Below are 20371 nucleotides of genomic sequence, written 5' to 3' on the forward strand. Positions count from 1 at the left end.
ATTTAAAGGATGAGAGCTATAGATCAATGTGTTGGGTTGGTGGGCAATCCATTGAATGAAACTTAAAAAGGGATTACACCGAGTGGAGAAGGGATGGGTAGTAGCCCCTTCTCCTCTGTGGGCTCAGAAAATAGTTCTCTTTCATCTATGTCAGAGATCCCTGACTGAAGGCTTTTAATTTTTTAGCAGTGGCTGCACTTGTGTCTTGGGGTTAGTCTCTTTGGGGTTATGTTGCCGTAACCGGCCAGCGAGAGAGAGCTTACAAATTCATAATGCAAATGAACTCAATAACAGCGGGTACAATATTATCAAGCAATAGAACTTGGGAATATAGAAACATTTCACTTGAGTTTATTATATAAAAATATGACACATATGTAAACATTCAGTTCCTTGAAGATAAAAGCCCATTATAGGTTCTGGCTCCGGAGTCTGTAGAGTCCAGTATGTAAAGGATCCAATTCTGGACCCTGGAGAGTAACAAGCAAGTTCTGGTTCTAAATTTTCGAAGGTCCTGGTTCTGGAGTCAGAAAGGCTCTGGTCTAAAAGTTTCTTGTTCCAGCAGCTGGAAAATTCAGGTCAGAAACGTTCTGGAGTATGGAAAGTTGTAGTCTGAAAGGTTCAGGAGTCCTGGAGGTTCTAACCTCTGGCTTGGCAGGGATCCACCACATCCACCACCCTGTACCACCCCCTGCAGAGTCCCACCATATTCTGGGGCGGTTCAATGCCACCCTTATTTCGACCCCCTCCTCGACTGCAGACCCATATTCTGAGGTATCACTAGAGTTCAGCTCAAGGTGGGGCTTCCAAACTTTCTCCTAAACCTTCACCACAGGATAGGACATTGGGGGAATATTTCAAGTGTTCAAACCACCGTCTGAGAGGAAGAGGAGGATGAGGAGGAAGCAGATGCGGTACTTGGCGAGGATGGAGAGGCGGTGGCATTCCAGAAGAGCCATCGCTTTTTGGGCTGGCGCTTCTGGTGCAGATAGTCTTCCTTCTGGCGCTCCTTGCGTGCCCGTTGGAAGTGGTCTTCCTCTTTCAGGTACCAGACGGGTGGCCAGCGGTGCTTTTCAAAGTACTCCTGGTTCTCTGCCATGACCAGAGAGACATGTCAATAGGCCGTTAGTATAGGGAATGTGAAACACAAGGCACAAGATATGGATGGTCAAAAACACACAGTACCTGTGAAAGGGAGTAAAAGGGGGGGGGACAAACAGAGAGAGAGAGATATCGAGAGAGAGAAAGGTGGACTGACCAACCAGGGCACAAGGTAACAGTAGAGAATTATAGGATAGATCACAAGCACTAGTTGGTTGATGGAGAGCCAGAGATGGAAGAGCATGGATGGGACAAGTTGTCACGCAGATAAGAACAGAGGTGGAGGGCGCAGGACACAATAGTAGGAAGGATGAACATTGGGATGTGTCCCCCTGTGGTTTCATTTATGAAACCTTTTACTTTTCGAGTAAGCTGCTCTAAGAGACAGTTAAATAGGAAGGTGCATACTATGTGTAACTAAGTAGCAAAGGTGTAGTGCTGTAAAGCAGGGACAAGAACCTAGATAAATGAAGTCTGATATAGCCAGCAGTACAGTCCACTTTTAAACCCACCATGCTCTTGTTAAGATATGGAATTGTTTTTCCGTGCCTTCATGGTGACTGAGCTACCCTGTCGATTCTCAGTCCCTCTATGCGTGAGTATAACCCATGTAGTTTGCTTCTTCTAGGTAATCTGAATGGGGTGTGATTTGCAGTAAAGACTCCACTGGTAGAGGAGGCAATACATGTTTTTACGTATAGGTGGAGGCTTGGCCTTCTATGAAGTCAAACTCCCTTCATCCTCAACATCTGCTCAGCAACAGAAGTATTTTCCAATAATGGGCTGCATCCTGATTTTTTTTGGGGACACGTGCATATATAGAGGCAACAAAATCACCCATATGGAGTTAACTTTGAGCACAACCCTCTACCTTAAGAATTTTGCCTTGGAACGATACACTCTAAATTCAGCAAGAAGTTTCAGTTTACAAAGCTGCCCACACGGCTAGCAGCAGCCTCTGCTGACGCAATACATAGGACTTAGTTCTGGCTCAACATCTGATTAACCTTGGGTGTGAGCTGAGATGAGCATAGTCAAACATCAGCCCACACAGAACTTCACCCTATTCTGGCTGCTGAATTGGGTCCCCTTGAAAGACTTGCCTGATGCAGCCGTAACTCACTTTTGTACAAGACCTATGACCTGCCAGATCAAGTGTCTCCTCATCTGGTGTTGCAGAAGTTCCAAGAGACCCATTTGGCTATCTGCTTGCCTGTTGTAGCTCAGTGGCTCCATTTTGTGCTGCAACATAGAAGTCATGTTTTCTCTGGATTCAGCAATGTTTACCTCAACTGACACATTTATTATTTTGTTCACCATGAGAGTCATTCACTGACCTCGATGGCTAAAAGGCGGACTCCTGGATGGCTAATATTTATGATTGTGCCACAAAAGCTATTGCGTACCTCAAATTCGTCATTCAGGTCTTTCCTGAGGAGTCGAGGTCTGGTTGGGAGAGAGCTTCAACAATGAAAAGTGATTTATTTGAACCAATGGGGCTAGAAATCACTAAAGTGAAGAGATGGAAACCCACTTTCTTAAGGTCACCTGGAGCCTGTCACAATTAGGATTTATGTCCCGCAGACTGGCCCCAGCCCAAACCAGTCTCCAAGGACATCCTACATGCAAATGCTGAGAGATGGGACTGCGACAAATGATGAAGCATGACACCTAGCTTGCTAGGTGTGTGAGAGCCCTAGTTCCAACAAGGGGAGCACCCCTTACTGGCATACATTTCACACACATCATACTCCAGTTCCCTCCTTCTCCCTCCGCCTATTCAGAGGAACTTTGTACACTTGTTTGCACACTAGTCCTGGTGGGGGATGTACGCTGGACCTCGGTAACCTAGCCCCAGGGCCCCTCCATTTCTTTAGAAGGGAATGCGACATCCATCTGTTGAACACCAGACTACATCCTGGAATTGCACAGACTTTATAGCACTACTAAGTCCAATATCTTGCACGAATTATCAAAAAAAGTTGTTTAAACTTGAGTTGATAGCAATTACTATATTTATATACCTTGCATGCACCAACATGACATTACCTTCTTTACTCATATTTATTGTCGTGTATGAGATGGAGGTCATGCAGAGTAGACACTGATGAGCGAGCAATGCACCCAGAGGAAACAAAGAATAAGGAAGGATCATTGAGATCAGAGCAAGAAGATGAAAATGGAAATGGAAGACGTGAGTCAGAAAGTGAAGTGAGGGCACCATGAAGAGCTATCAGTGTAACTAGAGAGAAGAGAAAACTAAGGATAAGCATAGGACAATGGATGCTTGAAGAAATCGAGAATGAAAAAGGAAAGAATGGGGAATGAGGGCACACTATGAGAAAAAAAGAGAGAGCACCCGGGTACAGAAGATGGTCAGAGAGTGCTGTGGCCAGTGAGGACGAAGCAGTGAATGAGGAGTAAGCACCGACGACTAAAAAGAGGAAGCAAAGGATAAGGCATGCACTGAGGTCAGCGAGAAAGAAGGGGAGAAGTAGAAAGATAAGGGGTCAAAAACAGGAGGATACAGAGCATGAGAAGGGGAACTCACCGACTGACATGGTCTTCATATCTCTGGGGAATTTGCGGCAGACACTGTTGTAGTTTGTGCAGATGTGGTGGAGGCACCAGTTACCGAGTTGGTGAGCGCAGTGGAACTGAAATAAGGACACAGTCTTAATATACACTTCAACCATCTTCTGCGCATACTGCATTCTAACAAACACACCCATGCAGCATTAACGTTATTAAACCTCTCAGTGGCGGCTCATCCGCTAAGGCGGACGAGCATCGCCCAACTGCTTTTTTGCAGTGAAACACAAAGAAATTAAAATTACATTAATCGCATTATTATAATTTTACTTTCTCCTACTTCCGCCCACAGCTGTGCGTGAGGGAGTGGGGGCAGAGGAGTAGTGGTAACACCCTCCTAATGTGCACAATGACTGCTTGGTCGGCCTTCTCGGGCCGCCCTAAACAGTCTTGCGCACTACGTATGTTCTCCATGCAGGCTGCATTACAGCCTACGTGGAAAACATGCACAGGCCTTCAGTCAGCATCTGAGCACCGAAACACGGTACTCGGACCAATCACAACGCTGCTAAGGCAGCGTTGTGACTGACTGACTGGGAGCCTGGGTGTGCTTCCTGTGGGTGAGCGAGGGAGGACTACGGAGGAGAGACGCAGTGAGAAACTTGCGAGAGGGTACGTTTAAAAATGTTCACTTCATTTATTTTATAGCTGCTTTCCCTGCGTCCTCCCCCTCCCGCTTCCTCCTCCCCACCTCCCGCATCCCCCCACCCCCCACCTCCTCCCCTGGCCCACTTACCACCGATCCGTGCCGGCCACCGCTGAAACCTCTCACATGGTGTCACATTCTGCTAGGGTTGTCATCGCTTTTTAGGGTGTGATACAGAGGTCCAGAATACAGGAAATCCCTCATACAAGGAATAAGTACCTTGTACAAACACCTCCACCATATATTAGAATCCCTGGATGACAAGTCTATTGGTCATACTTTAATAAAGGGCAATTCTGATACCAAACGTTGGCCACAATACGAAAAGAGGTAGTTTCTTAATTGTACCACCACTGTTTGGGTGAACATTCAGAGGTGGCAACATTCTCAAACCCTTGCAACTGCAACTCTGGAAACTTTAGAGAAAGCAGGGTCATAAGCAGAAGGGTGACATATATTCCCTAAGGGGGTCAGTAATTTCATAACAAACCCATCTACCTGCACAAAAAAGCCAAAAATAAGCATTACAACCTGATACAACACACTCAAAACAAATAGAAATAATGATCTTCCGGCAGAAAAAGGCTTGACGGAAAACCAAACGTGCAGAACTGGCTCAAAACAAACAGAGTCAGTCAGAAGAAAGAGATAAAAAGCCAAACCTCAAATTTTACAGAAACAGGCCAACAACAAATTTGCACGTTTTCGTCATCATCATCATCATCATCATCATCAAGTGTTATTTCGGCACATTGCCCAAAAAACACAAAATCGGGTATGTCAGTGCAATAAAATATTAAAACAGCACAATAAATACTATTAAAAAAATCATGAATAAAGTATGTTGTGATAGCAGCAATGGATAGTAGTCATTCAATAAGGCCAGGATTAAAAACACAAGAAACATACATTAACTTGGAATCCAAGTCCATGATGCCAAACAGCACATAATTCATATATTTGGAGTCAGATGCATAATAAAACTAAATATGCAAACAGCAAGAACCCTTGCAGTGCTCCCCAAACATTTCTAAGTGACAGGATGATGGGCGATACACAACCTCAAACACTGTAGCCTGCAGCCTGAAGCTCATTCCTGCCACCAGACAATATAGCCAGCAACAAGAAAATACATAGTGTGGTATGAGCCTTCTCTTGCACAGCTCCCAGGTCTGCTTTTTCCTCTCTTAGCAGATATATTTCGGATGTTTGCAGTGCCTGCCAGCAGTCTGCCCTCTCACAAAGGCAGAAATATTCTCCTCTGTCAGGGAAGCATGGCTGAACATGGCTGAACGTGTGCAGGTTATGGCTAAAGCTGAAATAGCTTCCAACTGAACCAAAAACAAGCAGCAAAATGGCTCATTCAAATATCGAGAACACTGTAGCTTGTTCTTACACTAAGCCGTCAGGGTTATGTTTCGGACAGACTTTCACCAGTCGTGTAATCAGCCTCTCCTATAGTCTTGTAGGTCCTGTATCTGCATTACAAGCAGAGACAATAAATCCATTTGACTGTGGGGTGATCCTGAAAGGATTAGTCTGGAAACAAACCAGGGGTTAAACTAAAATGGACTGGTACACCTTCTTACTACTACTCAATTTACTAACTATATTCTGAAAAAGTATGCGACTCATCAGGAAGGTCCCTAAAATGTAACTTTACGATGAAGTAAAAATAATTCGCAAAAATACCTAGCAATCAGGATCAAAATGAAGTGGCTAGCCTAGAGCATCTAATCCAAGACAAAGTTGGCATGAGATGATATGGTATAACCTCAGAGTAGTTCAGTAGCAGCATTAGAGGTGAGTTCACTCAAGCAACCAGATACAGGCAAATGAAAGTTATATTTAAATGCTTCCTTGCCATTTATTTACTAAATAGTTCAGGAAAGTAAAGAGGGCCTACTTCACGAATCAGTATCCACACAGATTGCCGGTAAGGAAAGTTATCAACTTAACACAGGTATACATGAGTTCTGGGGAAAGAAACATTTCTCCGGGTAAAAAAATACCAGCAACCGGCATAGCACTGAAAATCACAGAAATAACGAATTAGAAATCTGAATGAAAGAGGAAAAGGGAACTCAATTGCCAAAACATAAAGAAATAAGTTCAAACAATAGAGTACAGGGTAAAACAACTACCAATGAAGTACACACTCGTAAATACATTAGGAGACTTGAGGTAGAAAAAGTTACATCTTGCAAGAGATACAACGATCAGATCAAGTAAAACCTTAGGAAGATGTTACCATGGAAGTTAAACTACCCACATGGGTGAATAAAAAAATAAAAGCTAAAAACCGAGAATTATGAAAAATATTTGCCCATACTAGCAATGTATATAATAATTTTGGATGACAACAGTAAAGAAAAAGACAAAACCTTAAAATACACTGTCAGTACTCACGAAATAAGTGAAACACAAAACATTCAACTATATTCTCCTATAAAATATTGCAATGAACCTGAGAGAGTGCCTATTAATTAAAAAAGGAATAATTTAAGTTTTTTAATTTAGGTAAAAAGCTGCAGGATATAAAAACCTATAGCCCTTGGTCAAATTACTTGACCTCTGGCAAACATTTTCAAAAACGTTGTCAAGAATTTATTAGGAAGCATAACCTTATCCGTGAGAAATTCGTACAGATGTAAGAGACTGCACTAGACCTTTCAAATGCCAAAGTAGAACACTGAAATTAATAAACCAGTGGGTAACTTCCAGCTAAACTGCAGTGTATCAAAGTCAATTGGCATTGAGTATAAGGGAATAGAGGCTGAAGTTTTCTAGAAAGCATTCGGGATTTTTTCATCTAGGAAAGCAGATGCTTTCCAAGAAGATTCTGCTTGAACCACCTCTCATTCATTCGAATACAAACTGTGCACGGAACTTCCTAAAAGACAGGTCCTTGTTCTGAGAGGGGAGTAATGCCTGAGTTACCAACCCTGCTGGTAATCCCAAGAGGAACACTGACTAATTTCCCACTCATTTGCCTGCATTATGTAACTAACTAAGCTACAGGTAAGCAGGCCATGCAAGAACGTATGTATGTGGAGACACTGACTCCCATAGTTGTTCGCCATTTTCAAGTTGAAAAGCAGTAATGGGATGCTATGCTCCCATCCTGGAAATACAGATTTCAACTGTATCTTTTGTGAAGTGAGAATCCTGCATTACTCAGAAAAGGGCTATAGTCCTTATACTTGGCCATTTCATGGCAGGGCTAAAAACCCTAAGATTTAATGTTCAAAGAAGCACTGATAAAGAAGCAACATTACTAGATAATATGACGTGTGCGACAAATTACTAGTCACAAAACCGTGTAAACAATGGCCTGTGGAGGATCAGGTTAGCTAGATCCAGACCAGTTTAGATAAGAAAATGAATCCAATCAATCCAGAAGTTACAAGCATACATTGAAAAGAGATTACATTTGACAAGAAATCAATTCCAACAGTCTTGTCCTGATAGACTGTTACTAAACACCTAACAGAAGTAAAGCCAACACCCTCTACCGTTCTGGATAAATCTGAAAAAAGAACTGTGTGGGAGGCAGGACAGGTAGAATATCAAACAGAGAGGCAGGTAAAATCTACACAAAAGTGGTCGGTGTCTTATAATCTCAGATTGTTCTTTGGGAAGTGACTTACACTAGACACACCACAGATCCAGAAGAAAAAGAAGTGAGGATTACTATATATCTCGAGAGGAAAGCTCTGAACGGGGCTTTTAAAGAAAATCCACTACTAGCAAGCACTTCACCCTGGGGGGCAGCAGAGGACCTATTGATAACTATGTTATATTTCTTTATCCAGCACTTTTACTCAAGAGAATGGACTTTGGGATTGACAAGCCCATCCATCTCTGGGGATCATTTGTCACAATGTTGTACCTCGAAGGAACGGAATGAAGAAATCATGCTGAACAATGGTCAGAAAAAGACAAATCTATGGCGTGAAGCAGATATTGTGGTCAACACTCACTGAGTACAGCAAAAAACAAGTTTCTATGCAAGGCACAAAAGGGCAGCTTGCTAGGAACAAAGAACAATTGTTTCTCCAGTATTGGTGTCTTTCATCGATTCACATGCTTGAATATTCCCAGTCATCGAAGTGGGAGTCCCACGGTAAATAAAATAGCAATAAAATACTAATAACATATGTATATAAAAACATAACACATAAAATACACACTAGAAAAGGTAGTAAATACCAAGACATAATTCCTACATAGGAATACATGGTAGAGAGAAAAAACACTTGGGACTATGCCACTAAACGGAGCACGATTAGTGAACCCTATTTTAACTGTCTGGGGACTAAAAACCAAGGTGTTCATTACATGTTGCAAGAATCTTACCCGATTAATCAATGAACTCAAGTGGGTGTGGGGAAAACTGCTTCCTGTTAGATCTCTATTGATTCTGCTTTGAAAGTGTGTAGACAAAAGTAATTGTATCCCTTTTTTACCCAGCCGGCTTGGGGAATCGCCATCAGTGGCACTGCTTTTCTTCAGAGCATCCGAACTTAAATCATACCCTGAGAGTCTGTAAAGAGACAGCTTCTAGGGCTTAACTCTTTGCTGTTTCAGAGTACCTGGTGTGCGCAGAGAGTGTGTTATACATATGTGAAAGGCAGTAGCGGCCAGTGTGCTGGAAGAGTGGCGGGCCGGGAGGGGATGGACAGGGGGTACAGAGGGCAATGGGGTTGCGGGTGGGAAAATTAAAAAGTAATAGTAAAAAAATACTTACCTGCATCCGGACGCGTTACGCTCTTCTGCTTCTCTTCTCCAGGTGGCACAGGCTCCCAGAATGCCCTGTGGCCCTGTGGCCAATCCTGAAGCTGCTCTCACGCATGCGAGCTCTCTATCATGAGGGCAGCTTCAAGATTGGCCTGAGCGCCCTTGATTTACGCTCCAGGGCAGACTGGGAGTCTGTGTCTGCTCTTTCCAACCCAACTGCATTGCCAGGTTTGAGCTTTCACTGCATTTAACGGTTTGGCTGGCCTGGAACTGCAGGCCAAACCGTCATGCACAGTGAAGGAAGAGCACCTACTCTCCCACCCAGGCCCCACCCCCAAGACTTGTCAGGAAAGGAAAAATTAAACAAATGTTTATTATTGTTTTATTTGTCCTTTCCTACTGTTTGGGGGGGGGGGGGGTGGTGCAACGCTCCTCCGTCATAGAAGAGGAGCTGCCACTGGTGAAAGTAACAAGTATATTGGAAGTTGATGCAATGGCATGGTTTGATTAAAAATCGTTCAAAAACCACAAACCTGCAAAGTATAATCATTACTCACCAGAGCACTTCCTTCCTTTTAGTTTTTAAGTTCCTATGATCTCAAATTCTATAGGGGTTAAAAGACAGGGAAGCATATATCCAGGTAATGGGATTTTTATTGTATTAGCAACGGGATACTGTAAGAAGAAGGGGGGATGGGAAACGTTGTTTACCTCTCATTTTTTACTCTGCAAGGCTTTAACCTACATTTTGTACTCCACCATAACTTTTACAACACAGGGCTTTACATCGCAAAAGAGTTACAACACATTCCCCTTAGTAACGCCCCCGCTGGAGTTAGAATAGCAATTGCGTTGGAATGGGAAATGCGTTATAACGAATTGCGTTGTAAAGCCCTGCGTTTTAAAAGTAATTGGTGAGAAAAAAATGCGGTGTAAAGCCATGCGGGGTAAAAAATGCAGGGAAAAGTGTCCTATTTACAGGGATACAAGGTTTTGTGAATTATTGAGGTCAAGCTGTTTTGAGGGACAATTTGTAGCAGATTTTTGGGAGGATGTGTGTGATACTTTTTTGTGATTATCATGAAAGAACCTACAAGGCAAAGAGATGTATTCACACCATATTGGGTACATCTTTTCACAATGAGCTTATTGTTTATTTTGAAATGTATTTTACATTTTTTTCTGGTTTTATCCGAAAGATGGTTTCCAGTGAAAGAGAAAGTTTGATAGTGATGTTGATAATTGGGTTTCTCTCGTCTAAGGTCAGAACTCTGGCCACTAGGGATAGAGGATCTGGTTTGATCAGGGAATCAAGGATTCAAGGTAGGCTATGGAAGACCCGCCAGTTTACAAGGATGATTTAGGTGCTAGAAGAGAGATATGTTCTGCCCTCTGCTATTTAAATAAATGAATGAATAAAAGAAAGAAACTAAACATATAAAGTGCACTTTTAACTCAAGCCCCTTTATCCCTAGTCATTGTACTAGCACTGGATATCCCTGTGACTAAGACATTCAGAAAAAGAATAATGCCGAAAAGCAAAGCATATTCAGGCATGGAACAGCCACGTTCTGAGACTCTTTCTCAAGCACCAACGGTTCTTTTGAAGGCAAAGGCTAACAGGCAGTTTCTTCCAGGCGTGGGTCTCAAGGAAAGACAAGAAATGGCAATGCCAAGTGATCTCGATGGATTACTATTACATTCAAGCAAGGACGAATGGTATTGCCAATGCTTGTTTAAAAAAGCAATATCACTGTCTTCTAACGAAGTTCAAGCTCATATCGACCACATTTCTACTGCTGTTTATCTAGTGACCACTAGGTGGCACTGAAAGGTAGCACACGGTGTTTTACAAGCGGCTCTGTTTACAAAGGTGCGTTCTGAGCCGGATGAATGACGTTTATACCAAAAGCGAAACAAACAGCTCCTTTGGGCTAGTCAAACACAGAAAGCCAGGAAAGCAAGAAATTGGGGCAATGCAACTAAAATTAACCCAAAAACAATCCAATCTCGAGCAAGGATTGACTCTGTGAAGTATTATGTACAAGCTAACTCCTAACTGACAGCTGGAGCGGTTAATAGCGAGACCACAAAACGAACACCCCAACTGAACTGGGAGGTGGTATGTTACCAACCTAAAAGGTTGTATATGCAACCTTCCTACGGCCAACCTGCAGAGAATTTAAAAACTGTAAACTCTGTCACACTCAAAATGAAATCCTGCAAGTGACTGGTCTCATATATGCAGATAGCTTGGTGTTCCAGGCAGCACAAATAAATCTGAATGTGGAGGCCACTGGTAGAAAGTAGGAACACACAGAAAAAACTGTTTAATACAAGTTTGATGGGAGACACAGGATGAAAAAATGGCTGAGAGTACATGATATATGAGGGGCTAAACAGTATAGATAATTGTTGATGTGACTGACTGGGTCGGTCTCATTCATTCCATACAAAGTGACAGTCGAGGATGTTTTCATTTCTCCTCGCTCTTTCCTCTTCCCATGTGTGCTACATTCTGCAGCTCCATAGAAATAGGAGAACACCTCTCTGGATTGTTTTAGTGAAGGAAGGTGGCCCTTCCTGTGCAAAACAATCCAGTCTTTGTAGGTGCTAGGCAGCAATTTGTGCACCAACGCATTAGAAAAAGAACAGGAATGCACCGTATTTCAAAAATACAGTGCATTCCTGACCTTTCAGATTTCCATACTGCAGAGCAGCAAAAAGACTTGCGGCGCTGCCCTACTCCAATTCCTCATAAATGGGGCCCTTTGCTTTTAGCTACACCTTTGACCACACCCCCACGCTCACGGACCTTTGGTTTGCTAAACACTGTTTGATATTATTTACCCAATGTAAATATTATTTGCTGTGGGAATTGGCGGCATTATGGTTGTCGATAGCTGTCGATGATGAGGAGTACCAGGTTCTAGAAATGTTTGTCAGGAGGAGGTCCTTGTGCCTAAAAATGTTTGACAAGGGGGTCTCAGCATCAAAAAGTATGAAGACCTCTGTGTTACTGCCTAGGTCAATATGGGGAGGCCGAGGACTCAGAAGTGTGTTGCACAGAGATCTGTTACCATCTTTAAGTCAAGTCAAGTCAAGTCATAACATTTATATAGCGCGCTACATACCCAGAGGGTTTCAAGGCGCTTAGGAGGGGAGGAGGATTATTTGTCAAATATCCACGTTTTAAGCTGCTTTCTGAACGCTAGGTGATTCTGGGTGAGGCGAAGGTAAGCGGGGAGTGAGTTCCATGTTTTGGCAGCCAGGTATGAGAAGGATCTGCCTCCCATGGTGGTCTTGTTGATGCGAGGTACAGTGGCGAAGGCTTGGCTGGAAGAGCGAAGTTGGCGGGAGGGGTTGTAAAAGGACAGTCGAGAGTTGAGGCACTCTGGTCCGATGTCGTAGAGTGATTTGTGTGCGTGGGTAAGCAGACGGAAAGTAATCCTCTTATTGACGGGTAGCCAGTGGAGGTCTTTAAGGTGACCAGAGATGTGTTCGTTGCGTGGGATGTCTAATATGAGCCTGGCTGAGGCGTTTTGGATTCGTTGTAGTTTCTTCTGGAGTTTAGCGGTAGTGCCTGCGTAGAGGGTGTTTCCGTAGTCCAGTCGGCTCGTGACCAGAGCGTGGGTGACTGTTTTCCTTGTTTCGGAGGGGATCCAGCGAAATGTTTTTCTGAGCATGCGAAGAATGTTGAAGCAGGAAGAGGATACGGCGTTGACCTGTCTGTTCATTGAGAGTGAAGAATCCAGGATGATGCCTAGGTTCCGTGCGTGGTCTGTCGGGATGGGTGCTTTTCCGAGGGCTTCCGGCCACCAAGAGTCGTCCCATGCAGAGGGGGATTTACCTAAGATGAGGACTTCTGTTTTGTCTGAGTTCAGTTTCAGACGGCTTTGTTTCATCCATTCGGCGACTTCTTTCATTCCCTCGTGTAGGTTAGTTTTGGCGGTGCTGGGGTCCTTGGTGAGGGATAGGATCAGTTGAGTGTCATCCGCGTAAGAGATGATATTGAGGTTGTGTTGGCGGGCGATGGTCGCGAGGGGGCTCATGTATACGTTGAAGAGGGTGGGACTGAGTGAGGATCCTTGTGGTACGCCGCAGATGATTTCAGAGGCCTCGGACTTGAATGGTGGGAGGCGGACTCTCTGGGTTCTTCCGGTGAGGAACGAGGTGATCCAGTCCAGTGCCTTTCCTTGGATTCCGATGTTTCTGAGGCGTTGTAGAAGGGTGCTGTGGCAGACTGTGTCAAAGGCTGCAGAGAGGTCGAGGAGGATGAGGGCGACTGTGTCTCCATTGTCCAGTAGGGATCGAATGTCGTCTGTTGCTGCGATGAGGGCGGTCTCTGTGCTGTGTTTGGCTCGGAAGCCAGATTGTGAGGGGTCGAGTGATTTGTTGGTTTCGAGGAAGGCGGCGAGCTGGTTGTTGACAGCTTTCTCGATGACTTTGGCCGGGAATGGAAGAAGCGAGATGGGGCGGTAGTTTTTGAGTTCGGTGGGGTCTGCTGTTGGTTTTTTCAGAAGGGCGGTGAGTTCAGCGTGTTTCCAGTCTTCTGGGAAGGTAGCGGAGTTGAAGGAGCAGTTGATGACGTCTCGGAGGTGCGGAGCTATGACGGAGACTGCTTTGTTGAAGATGTGGTGAGGGCATGGGTCTGTGGGGGATCCAGAGTGGATGGAATTCATCATGCGGATGGTGTCCTCAGTGGAGATTGGGTTCCAGGCGTTAAGGGTGTTAACGGGGGGAAGATGGTCAGCTGATGGTAGGGTGGGTTGGCTTCTGGGTTGGTTGTCAAAGCTGTTGTGGATGTCAGTAATCTTGTTGTGAAAAAATGAGGCTAGGGAATCGCAGAGGGTTTGGGAGGGGGTGATGTCGTTGGAGTTGGCCGAGGGGTTGGAGAATTCCTTGACGATGTTGAAAAGTTCCTTGCTGTTGTGGGCGTTGTTGTCAAGTCGATCTTGGAATGCTGTTTTCTTGGCTTTTCGGATCAGTTGGTGGTGAGTACGGATGGCGCTTTTGAAGGCGTCCTTGTTGTTGGTGGATGGGTCTTTTTTCCAGGCCTTTTCAAGGGAGCGGCACAGTTTCTTGGACTTCTTGAGGTCGTCGTTGAACCATGAGGCCTTCTTGATGCCAAGCTTGTGTTGACGTTTTTTCAGTGGTGCTAATTTGTCGGTGGTGTTGGATAACCAAAGGGTGAGGTTGGATGCGGCTTCGTTGGCGTTAGAAGAGAGGGCTGGGGAGGTTTGAAGGAGCGATGTGGAGATCTGTTCTGTGGTGATTTTGTTCCAGTTTCTTTGTAGAGTTGGTTGGAGGTGGATGATGGGTTTCGGCTTGTTGTAGGTGAAGTGAACGCAGCTGTGGTCGGTCCAGAGGAGATCCGTGGTGTGGCTGAAGGAGACATGGTTGCTGGAGGTGAAGATGGGGTCGAGAGTGTGACCTGCGATGTGGGTGGGGGAAGTGACCAGTTGTTTAAGTCCGAGGTTGGCGAGGTTGTCCGAGAGGGTGGCGGTGTTGCGGTCGTTGATCTTTTCAAGGTGAAAGTTGAGGTCTCCCAGAAGGATGTATTCTTTGGAGGGGAGTGCATGTGGGGTGATGAAGTCCGTGATGTCTTCACTGAATTTTGCGCGGGGTCCTGGTGGTCTGTAGAGGAGGGTGCCTCTGAGTGTGGTCTTGGGGTCGATGTGGATCTGGAAGTGTAGGTGTTCGGAGTTGGCGAGGTTGGCATCAGAGGTGGTTGAGATGCGGATAGTTTTCTTATGGACGATAGCGATTCCACCTCCTGTATGGTCGGTGCGGTCCTTGCGTGTGATCTTGTAGTCATCAGGGATAGCGATGGCGATGTCAGGGGCGGAGGAAGCGTTCATCCATCTTTCCGTTAGGAAGGCGACGTCAGGAGAGGTGGTGTCTAGTAGGTTCCAAAGGTCAATGGCGTGCCTGTGGACCGAGCGGGTGTTGAGGAGGATGCATTCTAGGTGGTTGGGGTCGGGAGTCAGTGTTGTGGTCGTAGCGGGGAAGTTGTCGGTGCCGCTAAATTTGCAGGAGAGGCAGGAGAACGGTCCATGGGTGTGTCCAGGAGCGGCTTGGACGCAGTTGGGGGCGCGACCGGGGTTGAGGGCTAGGAGGGTGGCAGCATCGTAGGTAACGCGGGGGGGCTGGGCAGCGCGAGGGGCAGGGGGTCTGGCGCTGGGCGCGGTCCAGGCGCGGACGGGCGTAGACGGGCTTACCTTTGGCGCACCTTCGGCGCGAACTGGGCGCGGACGCTGCGCGTAGACGCTGCGCGCGGGAGGAGCTGTCATAAATGGATAGTGGAGGGGGAGGGGCGAGGGCGTCTCAGCTGGGAGGCGGGGCGGGCACACGAGGACAACAACAAACAAAATGGAGGCGGAGGGGGGAGCAGAGCGGAGCGCTAACAGGGCTACAACAGCAGAGGTCAATTACCCAATCAAGCGCTAGCGAGGCAGAGCGCAGAGTAAGCTACACAGTTGGCGCTATGTGGCAAAAATAAAATCTGAATGCGCAGTTTGACCAGTTCAAGCGGAGCGGCGCTAGGAAATGAAGCACACAAGGAAATGGCAGATAAACACAGCAGCGCTACGATATAGAAACACAGCAGGCAATAAAGCATACAAGGAAATGGCAGATAAACACAGCAGCGCTACGATATAGTAAACCCAGCAGTCAATGAGAGAGCGTTTTTTAAAGGCTAAGCACTTTTAAAGTTAAGCAGTGCAGCGCGATTAGCAGTCAATGAGAGAGCGTTTTTTAAAGGCTAAGCAGTTTTAAAGTTAAACAGTGCAGCGCGATTAGTACCAGATGCCTGCAGGAGACACTGGGAGCGACCTCTCTGCCTGAGGCGAGGAGCGAGTCACAACGAGTGTAGGGAGAGGAGCGCTAGATGTACTCTGTGGGAGGGCGTCTCAGCTGGGAGGCGGGGCGGGCACACGAGGACAACAACAAACAAAATGGAGGCGGAGGGGGGAGCAGAGCGGAGCGCTAACAGGGCTACAACAGCAGAGGTCAATTACCCAATCAAGCGCTAGCGAGGCAGAGCGCAGAGTAAGCTACACAGTTGGCGCTATGTGGCAAAAATAAAATCTGAATGCGCAGTTTGACCAGTTCAAGCGGAGCGGCGCTAGGAAATGAAGCACACAAGGAAATGGCAGATAAACACAGCAGCGCTACGATATAGAAACACAGCAGGCAATAAAGCATACAAGGAAATGGCAGATAAACACAGCAGCGCTACGATATAGTAAACCCAGCAGTCAATGAGAGAGCGTTTTTTAAAGGCTAAGCACTTTTAAAGTTAAGCAGTGCAGCGCGATTAGCAGTCAATGAGAGAGCGTTTTTTAAAGGCTAAGCAGTTTTAAAGTTAAACAGTGCAGCGCGATTAGTACCAGATGCCTGCAGGAGACACTGGGAGCGACCTCTCTGCCTGAGGCGAGGAGCGAGTCACAACGAGTGTAGGGAGAGGAGCGCTAGATGTACTCTGTGGGAGGGCGTCTCAGCTGGGAGGCGGGGCGGGCACACGAGGACAACAACAAACAAAATGGAGGCGGAGGGGGGAGCAGAGCGGAGCGCTAACAGGGCTACAACAGCAGAGGTCAATTACCCAATCAAGCGCTAGCGAGGCAGAGCGCAGAGTAAGCTACACAGTTGGCGCTATGTGGCAAAAATAAAATCTGAATGCGCAGTTTGACCAGTTCAAGCGGAGCGGCGCTAGGAAATGAAGCACACAAGGAAATGGCAGATAAACACAGCAGCGCTACGATATAGAAACACAGCAGGCAATAAAGCATACAAGGAAATGGCAGATAAACACAGCAGCGCTACGATATAGTAAACCCAGCAGTCAATGAGAGAGCGTTTTTTAAAGGCTAAGCACTTTTAAAGTTAAGCAGTGCAGCGCGATTAGCAGTCAATGAGAGAGCGTTTTTTAAAGGCTAAGCAGTTTTAAAGTTAAACAGTGCAGCGCGATTAGTACCAGATGCCTGCAGGAGACACTGGGAGCGACCTCTCTGCCTGAGGCGAGGAGCGAGTCACTGATAGGTGGAGTAGTAACCGCCGAAGCAGGAAAACAGGACTCTGTGCAGCGCGATTAGTACCAGATGCCTGCAGGAGACACTGGGAGCGACCTCTCTGCCTGAGGCGAGGAGCGAGTAACTGATAGGTGGAGTAGTAACCGCCGAAGCAGGAAAACAGGACTCTCCATAGCGGTCACAAGTGGTAGAATGCATTCTTGAATAACAGACCACATATTATTTTATTCCTACCTGAGCCAGTTCGAGGAAGACCAGCACATCCCCGTCTATGTCCACTTGCATCTGGGAAGCCTCCATCAAGCCTGTCACAGTGTACTGCTCTGGAATACACAGACAGCATGGATGAGATCGTGAAACAGAAGAGGGGCAAGCAAACACAAAGCACCACTGGCCTCTTTTACTATAAAATGATGCAGCGTGGTGCCGCAAGCCATACTGCTGCGCCGAGCGGCATCATTTTAAAAGCACAGGGATGCGTTGCATTAACAACAAAACAACACATCCTGTTGTTTTTCCCCGCGCTGGCATACGATTGGCTGCCATGCGCCAGTACAAGCACCCTTGCGTCATGTTGCAACAGTGACTTTGTTGCAGGTATAATTGTGTTTGTGCAGGATGGTATACCTTCCTGCACAAACACAATTCATTGATGGCATTTTCCTCTTTCTATGCTTGCTGAAGAATGCAACATGCACCTTATGTGAGTTCAACAGACTCAGAAACAATGTGAACAAAGGCAAAAGCAAAGTCAGAAACTGTGCAAGGAAAAGCTAAAAAAAAAAGAGCAGAAAAAGTGCTTCAAATCTGAGCCAGGACAACTGGGGTACAGAGAAAGATGGGACAGAAACTGGGTGTATGAGACAGTGCACACCGGAGAGGTGGAAGAAGGAGAGCAATCCGATAGAGAAACACAGAACAGATACATAGATATGATAAAAACAGATAAAAGACAAGGAAGTGGGCATAGAAAGCAGAAACTAAATCGAATAGTGAAAGCAGGTACAAAAGCAGATGAGTGAAACAGAAATGGAAACATGAAACAGGCAAAGAGGAAAATGCAAAACAAAGAAACAGGATGAGAGACTGGAAACTGAGACAATGAAACAGGGGTATTAAATAAACACGTAGAAAGACTAAAATGAGGATAAGGCACAGGCGTGAAATGGAGACACAGAAATAGACACATGAACCAGAAGTTATGGTATAAATAGAAAAAGATAAAGAAAGATGCCAAATACCAGCAGAAGCACAGATATGAAACAGACAAAAGCAGAAACATAAGACCGAAAATCAGAGATGTGAAATGGAGAAGTCCAGAAACTGATGTCATGATAGAGAGATACAAAATAGAGGTAGAGACGATAAACAGAGACAATAGAACTGCATGTAACTGAGATGTTAAAGAGATTCAGAAGCAAAAGGTGTCAAAAAAAGGATTTCTACGTCCAAAAAAGAACCACAAATTTAAAGCAATTACAGAAACGTAAAATCCACATAAATGTAAATGCAAGTACAAATTACTTGGGGAAGTGATGTGTGTACTGCCCATTCCTCCACTGGATTGACTGACAAGTAATGTGACCAAAGAGTGTTTAAGTCCAGCATAAAGGAGCTAAAATGCAAAGACCAGGCCTAAGTACTGTCTTGTCCATTCCAGAGCTCTACCCTCCTCAATTCGCATAAGCCCCTGAGCCCAAATGAGCCATTTCATTTTGTTTCTCTTCTTTGGCTGCTCTGAGCAATTTAGACTTCTTTTTGGGGGAGACTTCATAAGCCTGGAAAACAGCTGTAAACTACAATTCCCATGTTATCAGGCCTCACCACCCAAGGAGATGTTTTGACGTTAGGCGGAAACAACAACTTGTACCTTTTAGGGCAATCTAGGGTCTCAGAGCAGACACTGGAATGTTTAGGCTACTTGTCATCCTCAGGTGCAGACCCAGAGTTAGGCTGCATAGATGTTCTCCACCTAATGCCTGCCGCAAGACTGGCGGGCCTGGGAAAAGCACGGGGGAGGTGGTGGGCTGGAAGTAAAAATGAAGAAATGAAGTTTAGTGGACTGCCCTAAGAAGAAAGACTGAGGAATGAAGGTGACAATTATTTGTAGAGTGGTTCTGTGTACAGGTGACCACACCTCCAATGTTAGCTCGTTTTGAGGCTCCACAAGTCTGGTTGAAGGGGTACTGCTGTACCAGTACATAAAAATACCAGAGGATAGGGTTGAACTAGGCAGACCAAGAATGACTGGCAAGTGCAGCCACAATAAGGGATGGGCACATTCAAATGCAGCAGTGGAGAGGGACAAGGTAGAGAGCCGCAAACCAAAAGAGACGATCAGATACAGAGAAGCAAGGGGTACAAATCCTCTACTGAGTTCACCAGAACTTTTTCTGGACAAGTGTAGGTCATAAATGTGCAGTGACACTTTACAGATGTGGTCTGCGGTGAAATATGCATTTTTTTATCATCTTTCATGAGTAAAGAGAAGTGACAGAAATGCTAGTTAAATCAATGGTTAAGTAACACCACCAGTAAATTACATTAACATCAGAATGGTGGCTGTTCATGATTACATTTTACACAAGGAATTATTAAAATGGCTCAGGGAGTTGCATCTGCAGTGAAAGCACCACTAAAATGAATCCATACTTAGTATAGAGAAACCTAATCTGTCGACCCTAGCTTGAAGGACATTATGCTTCTCAAAGGGGTTTGAGACAAAAGGATCTCCTGAATGCACAGCCAACAAGGGAAGGAAAGCAGTCCACCCGGACGAGGGCAGCAACAGTTCCCAAGTAGAGTGGGACGTTTTACCTCCCTTCATGCCAAGCTCTCGTGTATTAGAGACACCCTGGTCTGCGGAAAGATTGTCCATATGAAGCTGAGCGGAGGCAATACGCCCTTGAAGCAAGAAAAGGCCTCTGCAACGCCTACTAAACTGGGGGAAATACATTGGGCAGATTCACAGAGTGTGTCTTCAGTTTCCTCAATTTAATGAAACACCCCAAGATCAGCATATCTTTATGTGGACTTCGAAATCCGTCAACAGTGAATGTAAACTCAGCTGATCGGCCCCATACGTCTACTTAGTAACCCACTTGCTCAGCGCTTTGCCTCTTCAATTAATTAAGAAAATATCCAAAAACCTTTGGATCTCACAAAACATTACTCTACTGCTGGATGCGATAGGATCCCCGTGTTCGGGCTGAGAAAGATGCCAGTATCCCAATAAGGATTTGTGTATTTTATTCAA

The 20371-nt window shown here is 45.4% G+C and overlaps 1 protein-coding gene across 8 annotated transcripts in view; it reads right to left on the reverse strand.

Moving 5' to 3' along the window:
* Positions 1-335: 335 nt before the first annotated feature.
* Positions 336-20371, reverse strand: part of RHOBTB2 (Rho related BTB domain containing 2) — a 274730-nt gene continuing 254694 nt past the window's right edge. For all 8 annotated transcript variants that reach the window (XM_086943612.1, XM_086943613.1, XM_086943614.1 and 5 more), the window contains 3 exons: positions 17350-17438; positions 3653-3758; positions 336-1092 (listed from right to left, as the gene is read on the reverse strand). In XM_086943612.1, coding sequence (XP_086799738.1) covers positions 866-1092; positions 3653-3758; positions 17350-17438 — 422 coding nt within the window. In that variant the 3' untranslated portion in view covers positions 336-865. The remainder of the gene's footprint in view (positions 1093-3652; positions 3759-17349; positions 17439-20371) is intronic.

Source organism: Lissotriton vulgaris, chromosome 11 (assembly GCF_964263255.1).
Source record: "Lissotriton vulgaris chromosome 11, aLisVul1.2, whole genome shotgun sequence".
Lineage (NCBI taxonomy): Eukaryota > Metazoa > Chordata > Amphibia > Caudata > Salamandridae > Lissotriton > Lissotriton vulgaris.